General features: G+C 39.0%; 1 protein-coding gene across 1 annotated transcript in view; it reads right to left on the bottom strand.

Moving 5' to 3' along the window:
• NUP133 (nucleoporin 133) overlaps positions 1 to 12,992 on the bottom strand; it is a 55,580-nt gene that overhangs the window by 8,408 nt on the left and 34,180 nt on the right. Inside the window, exons 16-21 of the mRNA XM_026008666.2 lie at positions 8,743 to 8,865; positions 8,041 to 8,140; positions 6,925 to 7,176; positions 5,766 to 5,899; positions 3,874 to 4,032; positions 3,263 to 3,398 (exon numbers count right to left, since the gene is read on the bottom strand). Coding sequence (XP_025864451.1) covers positions 3,263 to 3,398; positions 3,874 to 4,032; positions 5,766 to 5,899; positions 6,925 to 7,176; positions 8,041 to 8,140; positions 8,743 to 8,865 — 904 coding nt within the window. The remainder of the gene's footprint in view (positions 1 to 3,262; positions 3,399 to 3,873; positions 4,033 to 5,765; positions 5,900 to 6,924; positions 7,177 to 8,040; positions 8,141 to 8,742; positions 8,866 to 12,992) is intronic.

Below are 12,992 nucleotides of genomic sequence, written 5' to 3'. Positions count from 1 at the left end.
CTGCTAACTCTTGATTTCTGATTATGCTAAAACATATTCATGGTGTGATCCAAATCATATAAACAAACACTATCACCAGATACAGGAGGGGAGAGAAGAGCTATGAAAATACACCCTACTGCTTGAAGAAGTTGTAGAACAGATGGCTATCTCATGAGGCACAAGTCCTTCAGATCGGGGGAATCCAGTCCCATTTTATGGTAACTTAGGAACTCCCACCAGAGTTTCTAGCATAATCTTTCACTAGGGGAAATGATCTACTTAAAAGCCACAATGAGTATACTCCAGGAAAAACAAAACCTGGAAGCTTATGTGGCAAACCTATTAACTAGCAATGGTAATCTCAATAGGATGAGGTGACAGGGTGAGGCTTACTTGCCATAAGCTATCCAGGCTGCAGCCCATCCCCAGGCTGGGCTACAGAGGAAAAGGATCTAGAACTGCCATGCAGCCTCATAAACACAGTGGTCACATCACAGCAAAGTACAGTGACCAACGCACAAATATGCTCATACAAATACTGACATCACTTCACAATCAAATCATTTTTGTGCAATTTCCATACATAGAAAAACAGACTGGGAGGATGCACAAAACAGTAATAGTAGTAATCTCTGTGGCAGTGAGATATTATATAGACAATTTGTTTTTTTTTTGTTTGTGTTTTTCCTGGTAATTTACAAATTTCCATAAGGAATTATTCACATTACCAGAAAGGAAGTTATTTTTCAAAAATCTACTCCCTATGACCAGATACACTGATGACAGTCTGTAGGTAATTACTGACATCTGAAAATACTCCCATTGTGTTAAGAATGTGAAAGTTAAGAAGTAATCAAATCAAAATGACCAGTTCTAACGATTTCTGGTGGGTGAGGTAACAAGAAATAAAACCTTGATTTAATTAACATGGTCTATCTCTGGTGATCAGACTAAATTATGGCTTCCCACGTCAGATTATCAGCCAACCTTGCTGAATTTATACACACTTCTTTAGAACAAAAAAGGACTACCAATGCTTAAAAATAAAAGACTGAAGATTTCCCTCAACAGTGCAAAATAATTTTTTTTAAAAAATATTTTATTTATTTATTCATGAGAGACACAGAGACAGAGAGAGGCAGAGACAGAGGGAGAAGCAGGCTCCACGCAGGGAGCCCGACATGGGACTTGATCCTGGGTCTCCAGGATCACACCCCTGGCCAAAGGCGGTGCCAAACTGCTGAGCCACCCAGGCTGCCCAAATAATTTTAATAATAAAAATTAAATGCTAATCCTAGGATTTATTAAATAATATATGTAAGACTTTTTTTTTCAAGAAGACTTTTTACAAGGATTGCCTCCAATCCTTGTAACTACCCATTTTATAGCTGAGGAACTGAGGCCTGTCAGAGGGTATCCAAAGTCACAAAGATAGTAAGCTGGAGAAAATATCTGAAATCAGATCTGTCCAATTTCCATCTAGATTCTTTCCACTATTCCCACTTCTTGAAGAAACAAATGACAGCAGTATAATTAGAATCTGTACCTAAGAGACTGGACTCTGTGGCTAAGCCCTGAAACCCAACACCTGTATTTGCATACAGTTCACCCCTGAACACATAGCTAAGATCCCCCTCCGATTTTTATTTTGAAAAATTCCAAACCTACAGAAAAATTTAAAGAATACAGTGTACACTGTATACCTGGAGTTACCTGCTGTTAACATTTTGCCATCTTTGCTTTATCTACCTATCTACTTATCAACCCACCTATTTGCTTTTCCCCTTAAGTAATATAGAAGTTGCAGACTTTCACACCATTTCATTTCTAATTACTTTAGCATATACCTCCTAAGAACAAGGCCATTCAACCAGTATCATTATCAAGTCTGAAAAACTTAACAGATATAGTAAAGTCATCTAATATTAATTATGTTCACATTTCCCCAGTTGTCACCATAATGTTTGTCACAGTTATTTGGGGGATGACTGAGGAGCTGATCAAGTACTGCATTTGGTTGTCACAGCTCTCAGGCTACTTTAATCTAAAACAGCCTCTTTTTTTTCCCTTTATGTTGCTTAATTTTGAAAAGACTGGGCTGATTATATTAAATGCCCCACAAATAGGATACATCCAATCATTCCCTGTTGTTAGATTCAGGTTGAACATCTCTAGCACGAAAGCAATGCAGGTGGTATTCTGCATCACTCCAGGAAGTATGTAATGTTAATCTGTCTCACTGCTGATGATGGTCTGTTAGATGTGTGTAATGACAGTCTGAAAACATGAGATGATCTTCTACCCCTAACCCCTAGACTCAATGTTTTAGCATCCTTTGATGAACAATTAGTCACTATAGTTGCAAGATGCTTCCCAAGTCCTATTCCACACTTATCAGCTGGTATTCTTTTTTCGTAAAGAAGAATTTCACTGATCCTTCCCATTCTGGGCATCACTGTAGATTTATGAATTTTTGCTTTTAAATGGTGAAATAAAATGCTTTACTATCATTTTACTATCATTATTTTTGGTGTTCAAACTCGGCCAGTGGAGGCTATTTTGTTGACATCTCTACAAAAACCTTGCTCTCTGGCTCAGCAAGATTCAAGATCTTTCCTCAATAACCTTTGTTTTTACTAAGAAATAGTTAGAAGTAGTTAGAAGCCAAAACATAGGACTAGGTATACTCATGCTACTGGGGTGTCACTGCTTTTAGCCCTTTTCAGTGAACAGAGCCAAGGAATACTTTAATTTTAAATAATCTTGATTCCATCTGAAATCTCCAATTCAAATGCTGTATACAGGGTTCTTCTCCTCCTTCTAGATTTTATCTCCCTTCCCCTTGGTTCTCAAAAATGACAATGTATCATTTTCTCAACCTACAATATAACAAAATAGTTGGATACAATTATGACACCAAAAAGTTTTGAATTCTGAAACCAGTAGCTTCAAAATTACCACTATTTACAACAAACCCATTGATTAAAAAGGTCAAGATTTCTTTGCAGTTCTTCTTGTTCTTAGATTATGAGTCACTCAGGGTGTACTCAGAGCACTCTTCAAATCATACATAATTCTTAGGAATTCTTATTTAACAAACAGATTTTCTGTAAAAAATAGAATCCCAAAAAATATGTACTTAAGTGTCTAATGAGACTGGATAAAAATCGTTCCTCTTAAAGGAGTGATGGGTCCTGTTTCTAATAAACCCTATTAATAACAGGAATGCATTCTAAGAGTTCACTGATAGTATGATTAACATTCAAATCCTTTCTTTTACCTTCAATTTTTTCTTGTAGGATATCCTCTGAAAAGTCTGAAGCCAATGCAGCCAATTTACTCAAACCAAGAAGGGTTTTTTTCTTTGCAAAATAATGAGTTTCCATGTTTGCCAAACCCAGAAGTGTTGCATGAGCCTACAATAAACAAAATATGAAAAATGGTAAGATTCTCAGTACTAATTCAAGTTAAGTACAACCCAAAATTATTCCCAACTGATAACAATGAAAAATCAAATTAATACTAGCAAACCTAAAACTGATTGGTACTATATACTGAGAGCGATTGCACAATAAAATATCAACCCACCACACTAATTATTGGGAAAAGAAACATACATAAAACATTCGTTCTATAACAATTATATATTCACTTCAACAACTTGTCAAGGACAAACTTTAAAATTAATTCATGTATGGTTTTTACCCAAAATCTGAACATTTTTTTGTTTTATGCCATCATAAATAAAAAAGAACACTTTATTCAAATTACGTCAGCGAACAGGAGATACATATTTAAAATCACCTCTAACTAATATTTTAATCACTATAAGCTAAACTAATTAAATAAAAAACTGCCTAAATCGGCTCCATGTAACTCAATCTTCCTTACCTTTTCTAATTCTTGGCTGTTAATTTCATGTAACCAGCTAAGATGCTCATGAGCTTGCAAAAAATTTGCCAACTCTTCATGCTGAGAAATGGGCTGAGATAATAATTTGCCTCGCTTTCCTTTCTCCAGATACCAACGGAAGAGAAAGTCTGAAAAATTCTACAAAAAAAAAAACAAAAAAACAAAAAAACAAAAAACAAAGAATCCAACAATATTCGGGAGTATAGTTTTAAAAAGTACATTTCTGAAAATAAAATATTAAATTTTCTTAAAGGTCTTAGATTCTAGAATAGAAATCTTCTTTTAAACACTTATTTTCTATATGGTAGTGTCCTAAAGAAAACTTAACTTAGTAAAACTTCATTTAACAAATGAGGAATTCAGATTCAGAAAGGGGATCCTGCTCAAGATCATGTAAACTTTATACATGGATGGTGTGGAATGGTACTCATTAGTTACATGTAGCTGTTTAAACTTCATTAAAATAAAAAAATTCAGTTCCTCAGTCACACTAGCCATATTTTAAGTGCTCAATGGCCCTATATGTGCTGAGACAGAAAATATGAGTAAGATCTCCACTGTCCCTGAAAGTTCTATGTAACAGTGCAGAATGAAAGATTCTCAAGAATTGAATCCTTTGCCAGAAGGCCATGCAGGCTGGTTTGATAAATAGAAAGCTAGATAGGCCCTAAATGCTTAGTCAGTTTTTCCCACCAGATGTTGAGGTAATATGGAAGGCTAGGGGGGAAAGGAAGACTAAAAAGTCCTACAGCCATACATGTAAGAGATCTTTCCACCAAAGGGGGAATTCTGCAATGAACCGGTTCCATAAGACTTCGAAACCAGAAATGAAGTGAATGTAACAAAAGCCACAACCAAGCCTTGGTCCACCACTATTCTGGTTGAACTGAGTGACCTGCTTCTCACCATATCTGCCTCCCCAGGTAAAAATAGCATTCATTTCCATCTGTACGGTTCTTTTATACACAATATCCAAACAAAAAAAAAAATTATAAGACATAAAAGCAGAAAAATATGACAAGTAAGTAGGCAACAGAAGCAGACCTGAGAATGATCATATTTTGGAGGTAGCACAGAAGGATTTTTAAGTATTTACTAAACATATTAAAGAAAATAAAAGCATACAAAAATGGATGGAAAATGTCAGCAAAGGACTAGAATCCACAAAAAGAATAAAAACCATGATGGGCTTAGCGCTATTATGAAATACTAAATAAGCCGTGTCCCACAATTAGGCCCTATCAAATAAGATAAGTTACATCTAGTCCACGTTACACCTTAACATCATCAAAAACATTGCTGTGAAATACTTAATGATAAGGACAAATGTTTGTGACGTACTAAGGTAAACAAACAATTGGCAAAACATGTCTGTCTGTATACAATGTCACTTTATAGTAGCAAAAAAATCAGGTTTCACATGAAGATCAACTGAATAACGTGGCCTTTAGGAGCAACTAGAATTCACTTAGAGAGTGTCATAATGAGAACTTTTTAAAAAAATAAGCATGATGTCAAACAAGAAAAGCAAAAATCTTTGGTGTATGGAAAGCTAAGCTCTCCCAAAGCTGCAGCATCTTGTGCTCCCAAGATCTTTTTTCCAAGTTTAAGAACTCTCCCAACATTCGTATACCTAAGTACTTTTAATTATAACTGAAAATATCTGAATAGAAATGAAAGTTTTAACATATTCTTCAAACCTTAAAAGAATCATTCAATAATACTTGGAATTTACCAAGAAACATAATGCACAAATTAGTAGCTAAGTTAACTACAAAAAGATTGTATATCTTTCAAAAAACCCAAGTAGGATCTGATCTGGTAAAACCTCACTACAGGACCTATTGCCTATGGTCCCTGATGATCACTACCTGATCGGCAAACTGGGTCATGTAGCGCTGGAGTCTGCTCTGGTTGTCGGTCTGCTCACACATTTGTACTAAGATATCAAAATCACAGTATTTTTCTGCTAAAGAAGCAGCCCACGGGTACTGGCCTAGTGTGACTGTAAAAATGAGAACAGATAAAAAAAATCCCGTTAGTGAAAACTTAATATGTGATAAAAAATGACTGGAGATTTTACCTTCAACTCATATTATATTCTAAACATAATGGAATAGAAACCTTTCTAGTGGGATCCCTGGGTGGCGCAGCAGTTTAGCGCCTGCCTTTGGCCCAGGGCGCGATCCTGGAGCCCCGGGATCGAATCCCACATCGGGCTCCCGGTGCATGGAGCCTGCTTCTCCCTCTGCCTGTGTCTCTGCCTCTCTCTCTCTCACTGTGACTATCATAAATTAAAAAAAAAAATTAAAAAAAAAAAAAAAAGAAACCTTTCTGGTTACTGGCATCCACACAAATTCATTAAAGAGACAAAGTGAATCTGCTGCTCATTCCTGTCTCTCTAGGAGGCGGTTTCCTTCCTGAGTGTACAGGCCCTTACCCTTCCTCCTCTCTATAAAAATAATGGGTCCTTTGTTGAACGGCCACATTCTCCTAGCTGTGCCCTCTAACAGGCCTCAACCTGCTCTACTGTGCAGACTAGTTATGTACATAAAGGTCTCAGATGCCAAGTTCTTGGAGGGCAGTTTCCATTTGTTAATTTATTCATTTTCAAATCTTCTTTAGCACCGCCTATGGCACTTGTACTGGGAAGTTTTGAAAACAAAGTTGAACAAATCAACACAGAAAGCTGTATAGGGGCAGCCCAGGTGGCTCAGCGGTTTAGCGCCCCTTCAGCCCAGGGCCCGATCCTGGAAACCCGGGATCAAGTCCTATGTCGGGCTCCTTGCATGGAGTCTGCTTCTCCCTCTGCCTGTGTCTCTGCCTCTCTCTCTCTCATGAGTAAATAAAATCTTTAAAATAAATAAATAAATAAATAAAAGAAAACTGTACACATATGCTTTGCTTTAAGTTCTTGGTTATGGTTGGATGAATGATAGTATATTGTATCTGCTACATTAATGATCTGACTCCTTCATCTGTTCTGCAAATTCAAAGACCCACGGCCCTTGCTAAATACCATGTACTTACGAAGTGGGGATAAGAGATCTGATCTTTTCTGTAGGTACTCCATTTCCAGACTGCTGTATCTTTCTTGATCACAAGATTGGTCCAGAGACTTCAGCTGGGTAACATAACCATCCAGGAAGCAATCAATCAGTGCTACCAGTTGCTCTGTCAGAATGTTTCGGAGGTTGCTGTCTGCCTGAGGATAAACCACTTTCAGGACAATCCCATGCTGGCGTTCTATTACTGTTCGGATGCCTGAAGGACCACTTGTTGCTATGAAATCACACAAAGTAATATGGTAAGTAAGGGTTCTATGGCGGCTAAGGGAAAAACCAACTGCCTAAAAACTATCACCTCACTGCTGCTGGAAAAATAAATCACATAGGGCTTCAGTTGATACCTCTGTCCTGCTCAAATCCCATCTTCTCTATGGAAACTTCCTCAACAAAGCCAGGTAAACATGATACTTCTTCCTCCTAATTCCCTCTTATGCTGTTCCACTTACTTCCTTGTATTAAATCAACATTAAATATAGTGAACTCTCTCTCTCCTAGAAAGCCAGGACCTGCTTCCTTGAGTAACCATACATCCTAAAATCTAGTAGACACAGAGTGCCTGGTGGGCTCAGTCACTAGAGCATGTGACTCTTGACCTTGGGATTCTAAGTTTGAGCTCCTCATTGAGGGTAGAGAGTACTTAAAAAAAAATCTAGGGGGATCCTTGGGTGGCTCAGTGGTTTAGCCCCTGCCTTCTGCCCAGGGCGTGATCCTGGAGTCCCGGGATTGAGTCCCATGTCGGGCTCCCTGCATGGAGCTTGCTTCTACCTCTGCCTGTGTCTCTGCCTCTCTCTCTTTCTCTCTCTGTCTCTCATGAATGAATAAATAAAATCTTTAAAAAAAAAAAAATCTAGTGTACACATAAGAAGTACTAGTTAAATTATGAAAAGATCTATAAATTATTCTAAGAGAATAAAAAGCAGTTTTCACAAGAATTGCTCATTCTGGAGATGGCATTTATTTTTCATTTCACTTATAAACCTGAACTAATGGGAGTATTATAGCTTCCAAAAACAGTCATTAGAAATATATTTTGCTAATAATAAATCAGTATGTTTGGGCTCGGTGCTTGCAAACTCACCCGTCCAAGGAACATATTCAGGTTCTTGTTCTAGCGGTTCTTCTCTTCTATACAAGGAGTTTCTATTTTGTCGATAATGACTAGCAGCTTGTAGCATGTCCTGGAAAAAAATGTTAACACATGCAGAAAGTGATGAATCTCAGTATTTTTAAAGGTAATTCAAAACACCAAAGTCTATTAATACTAAAAAATACCAAGTCTGCAGAATTACTTTTTGGTTCTTTCTGCACTGAAATGCTTTACTTCATAATTTAGCTGCAGTTTTGGAAAATTATAATAACCAAAGTAAGAAAACCACTGCTATAAGATGGAACTTTTTTTTTTTTTTTTGTATAAGATGGAACTTTTAATCAGTAATATAAATAGTAAGCTTTTGAGTAAGAGACTTATCTAGTTACTATAACATTAATACATTTGCAATGATATATACATATCTTTCTCCAAATAAAAGGTTTATTTTACCAAATAGAACTCAGGATTATAGAAACTTTCAACATGCACAAGGCAAACATTAAATGTTTGGTAATTAATGTTTATGTTTGGCTGATTAATAAAATGACTGGTATTTTTCTACATTTTTGGAATTAAAGGTTAAATACATTTATAAATTAATGGTGATACAGATAAGAATATGGAAACCACTTTCTCTTCTATCCACACTCTGGTCTCTGATTTGCTGAAATCTTCACTGTAGTTTTGTACCTTGAGAATACTATTCACATTGATGACCACCTCAGCCCATTCAATGGATTCCAATGATGTATCCTTTAAGACCTGCTCCTCATGCTCCAGTAAGCACTCACAGACAGTGTCTACCCGGGACACCTGAAAGAGTGAGGAGAAGGCAATACTTACAACAATTATGGTGATGGGTAATAATTACAACTGCCCAGAATCTACTCAAAGGGTTTCTCATCAAAGGATGCCCTCAGCTCGATAGTCAGAATAAAATAGTTAATGGTGAAAATAAATTTAAAAGAAGTAGAGAAGGGACCCTTGAACAACACAGGGTTGAACTGCACGGGTCCACTCACACGTGGATATTTTTTGATACAGTACAGTACTATATATGTACTTTCTCTTATGATTTTTGTAAAAATATTCTGACAGCGTAGGGGTTCAGCATCCTTAACCCCCTGCCCCTCTGCGTTCAAGGGTCAATTTTATATAACTTCTCACTGTTTTTTCTAATTTTTTGTCATTATTAACATATGAATGTAATGGCGTAAAAATGTTCTTAAGCACTGAAATACCTGCTTCCAGTTTCAGCCCATGATTAAACTTCCTCCCTTTAAGTGGAATACTTACTAAATACATTTAGAGTCTGCACAGCAATTGGGCATGCAAAGAAAAAAGAGAAATGATGTTTGCTGCCCTTAAGCTTACAAACTAGTTGAAGAAACAAGACATATGCACATGCAAAATGTGGCCCAAAGAGAAGAACCCTGTTCTTCCTTTTCTATTTCGGGTATTAGTCAAAGGTATCCTAACGACCCCAGCAAGACACTTTTTGGCTCATTTAATTTATAAGATTAAATGTTAAGAATTTCTTAATACTGGGATCCCTGGGTGGCGCAGCGGTTTGGCGCCTGCCTTTGGCCCAGGGCGCGATCCTGGAGACCTGGGATCGAATCCCACATCGGGCTCCCGGTGCATGGAGCCTGCTTCTCCCTCTGCCTATGTCTCTGCCTCTCTCTCTATCTCTCTGTGACTATCATAAATAAATAAAAATTAAAAAAAAAAAAAAAAAAGAATTTCTTAATACTGTTAATGTGAAAATCATAAGAAAGCATATATGACATAAAAGAGAAGATAATATAAAAGCAAATAAAATGTCAAAACATTTGCTAATAAACACCTTCAATCATGTGAGTTACATACTCAGTGATTTCAAATACTGTTCATATGCTGACCCAATCGTCCATCCCTTAGGCAGTTAACTTTGCTTTATAGAACCCTAGGATTCAAAACTACATCTCGAAGGAATCTTAAGAACAGTAAATGTCCCGAGGAATTAAGATAAATGGTGGTATCAATGGTCTTAAACATTACCATTTTCCATATGGAGTGTTCTTTTGGAGAACCAATCATATTTTTAGTTTTGTTCTATCATATTCCTAAGATACTACTCATGAACTAATGTATTCAACTGATAATTTCCAGATCTTTCTCTCTCTCTCTCTCTCTCTTTTTTTTTTTTGGTAAGTGGAAAATGCAGGTATACTGAATTTAACTAGTATCCTTTCCATTTTGATCCAAATGCAGAAAAAGGAACCAGGCTCTTACTCAATTCTTTCAAAAAATTTGTTAACTACTTAAAATCTTTCTTTTGCCATGTTAAATAATGTATGAACAAAGACCAAAAAAGGACACAAAAGTTCTAACAGTTTGTGAAAGAAATCACAATCGCCTTAAGGATCCTACCTTTTTCCCTTCAAAACCCCAAATCCTCTCAAACTTGAGGCTTTGCAAGGCTTACCACCCCTCATTTCAAATCCCTTTCCTCAAATATACTGAAACCTACTAACTTTCCTTATAGTACTCCAATTCTTCCAGTCAAAAAGCCCGATGGCTCTTACAGACTAGTTCAGGATCTTAGAATTATCAATGAGGCAGTCTTCCTTATCCCCCTCATCGTCCCCAATCTACATATACACTCTTCTCCCCCACCATTCCAAGGTGGGACGCATTCTTCACTATTCCCATCTCCCCAGAATCCCAAGACCGACCCCAACACCTTACACTCTCAACAGTAGGTAGACAGTTCTCTCGCAGGGTTTTAGGAATGGCCCCCACCTCTTTGGACAAGCTCTAGCATCAGATATCTGATTTCTCCCTCCCAAATAGTACTTCATCCTGTAAGCGACCTTCTCCTCCGCAGTCCTTCTTTGTCCGCTTCTATTTCTGACACCATCACTCTCCTCCCCTTCCTAAATAACAAAGAGTTAGGGCTAAGTGCAGACACCTGTGAGTTTTATCTGTAAGCTTGGACAGGGGTAGGGGAATGGGGGCTTTGTATAGATTCCTTTCAGAATGATAAGATCGTGAAATGTGAGGTTAAGGGATGTCTGGGTGGCTCAGCGGTGGAGCGTCTGCCTTTGGCTCAGGGCGTGATGGTGGGTCTGGGGATCAAGTCCTGCACTGGGCTCCCTCTGGGGAGCCTGCTTCTCCCTCTGCCTATGTCTCTGCTTCTCTCCCTGTGTCTCCTGTGAATAAATAAAATCTTAAAAAAAATAAAATAAATGTGAGGTAAACTATTTTTATTTCTTTCAATTTTGGGCATATTTCCTAGATTAAAGAAAAACAAAATTAAATTAAAAAGTGCTCTGCCTTACATTCCCTAGGAAAAAAACTAACCAAATATATAAAAACAAGGCATTCTTAAAACTAAACACATTTATGGAATCAAAAGAAAATGTGAACATAGTTCAGCGTCTTAAATTATTTTTAGGTTATAGTACAAGGAACACAGTCAACCCTTAAACAATGCAGGTTTAAACTGCATCCATCCACTGATGCACAGATTAGTTTTCGATACAATACTGTGAGCTTACTTTCTCTTACGTAAATTTTAATATTTCCTTTATTGTAAGAATACAGTATGTAATATATAACATGCAAAACACATTGCTTCTCCCTTCCCTTCTATTTCCTTTCACTATTATTTATATTCCCCAAATGAATGAGAAGATACAATGTTTGTCCTTCTCCGATGGAAAGTCAGAAGTTATATATAGATTTTCCACTGTGCAAGGGGGTCAGCACCCCATGTTGTTTAAGGGTCAACTGTATTAAGAAGGAAAAAAAGACTTCTTAGCATAGCCTGTTAGATCCTGGATCATAGCTAGACTGTAGTCAGAAGGAAATAAAAATGAGGAGGAGGGGCAAGATGGCGGAAGAGTAGGGTCCCCACCAAATTACCTAGATAACCTTCAAATCATCCTGAAAATCTACGAATCCGGCCTGAGATTTGAAGAGAGACCAGCTGGAACGCTACAGTGAGAAGAGTTCGCGCTTCTATCAAGGTAGGAAAATGGGGAAAAAGAAATAAAGAAACAAAAGGCCTCCAAGGGGGAGAGGCCCCGCGAGGAGCCGGGCTGAGGCTGGGGTGAGTGTCCCCAGGACAGGAGAGCCCCGTCCCGGAGGAGCAGGAGCTGCACCAACCTTCCCCGCGGAAAGGGGCCCGCAGGGAGTTAGAGCAGGACCCAGGAGGGCGGGGATGCCCTCGGGCTCCCTGGGACACTAACAGGCACCTGTGGCGCACGCAGGAGAGTGCGCCGAGCTCCCTAAGGGCTGCAGCGCGCACGGCGGGACCCAGAGCAGCTCGGAGGGGCTCCGCGGAGGGGGCTGCGGGGCGGGAGCGCGAATCCAACAGCGCAGGCGCCGGAGCACAGGGCGCCGGGACACAGCCCAGGATCCAGCCTCCCCCGGGACTGGCAGAGGCCGGGAGGGCCCAGGACAGCGAGGACGCTCCTGCCCCGAGCTGAGCAGATCAGCGGCCCCGCCCCGGAGCCTCCAGGCCCTGCAGACGGAGAGCCCCGGAGTTACTGCGGGGGCCGAATCCAGGTTTCCAGAGCTGCCGCCCCGCCACTGAGGCTTCCTCCCGGGGCCTCACGGGGTCGACAACCCCCACTGAACCCTGCACCAGGCAGGGGCAGAGCAGCTCCCCCAAGTGCTAACACCTGAGAATCAGCACAGCAGGCCCCTCCCCCAGAAGACCAGCGAGACGGACCAGTTCCAAGGGAAGTCAAGGGACTTAAAGTATACAGAATCGGAAGATACTCCCCCGTGTTTTTTTGTTTTTGTTTTTGTTTTGTTTTGTGTTTTTTTTCTTTCTTTTTGATTTCTGATTGCTTACCCCACCCCACCCCCCCTTTTTTTTCTCCTTTCTTCCTTTTTTTTCTCTTCTTCTTCTCTTTTCCCCCCTTTTTTTCTTCTTTCTCTTTTTTCTT

Source organism: Vulpes vulpes, chromosome 4 (genome assembly GCF_048418805.1).
Source record: "Vulpes vulpes isolate BD-2025 chromosome 4, VulVul3, whole genome shotgun sequence".
Lineage (NCBI taxonomy): Eukaryota > Metazoa > Chordata > Mammalia > Carnivora > Canidae > Vulpes > Vulpes vulpes.
Note: the sequence above shows the minus strand (reverse complement) of the source record. Positions and strands in the feature narration are given on the sequence as shown.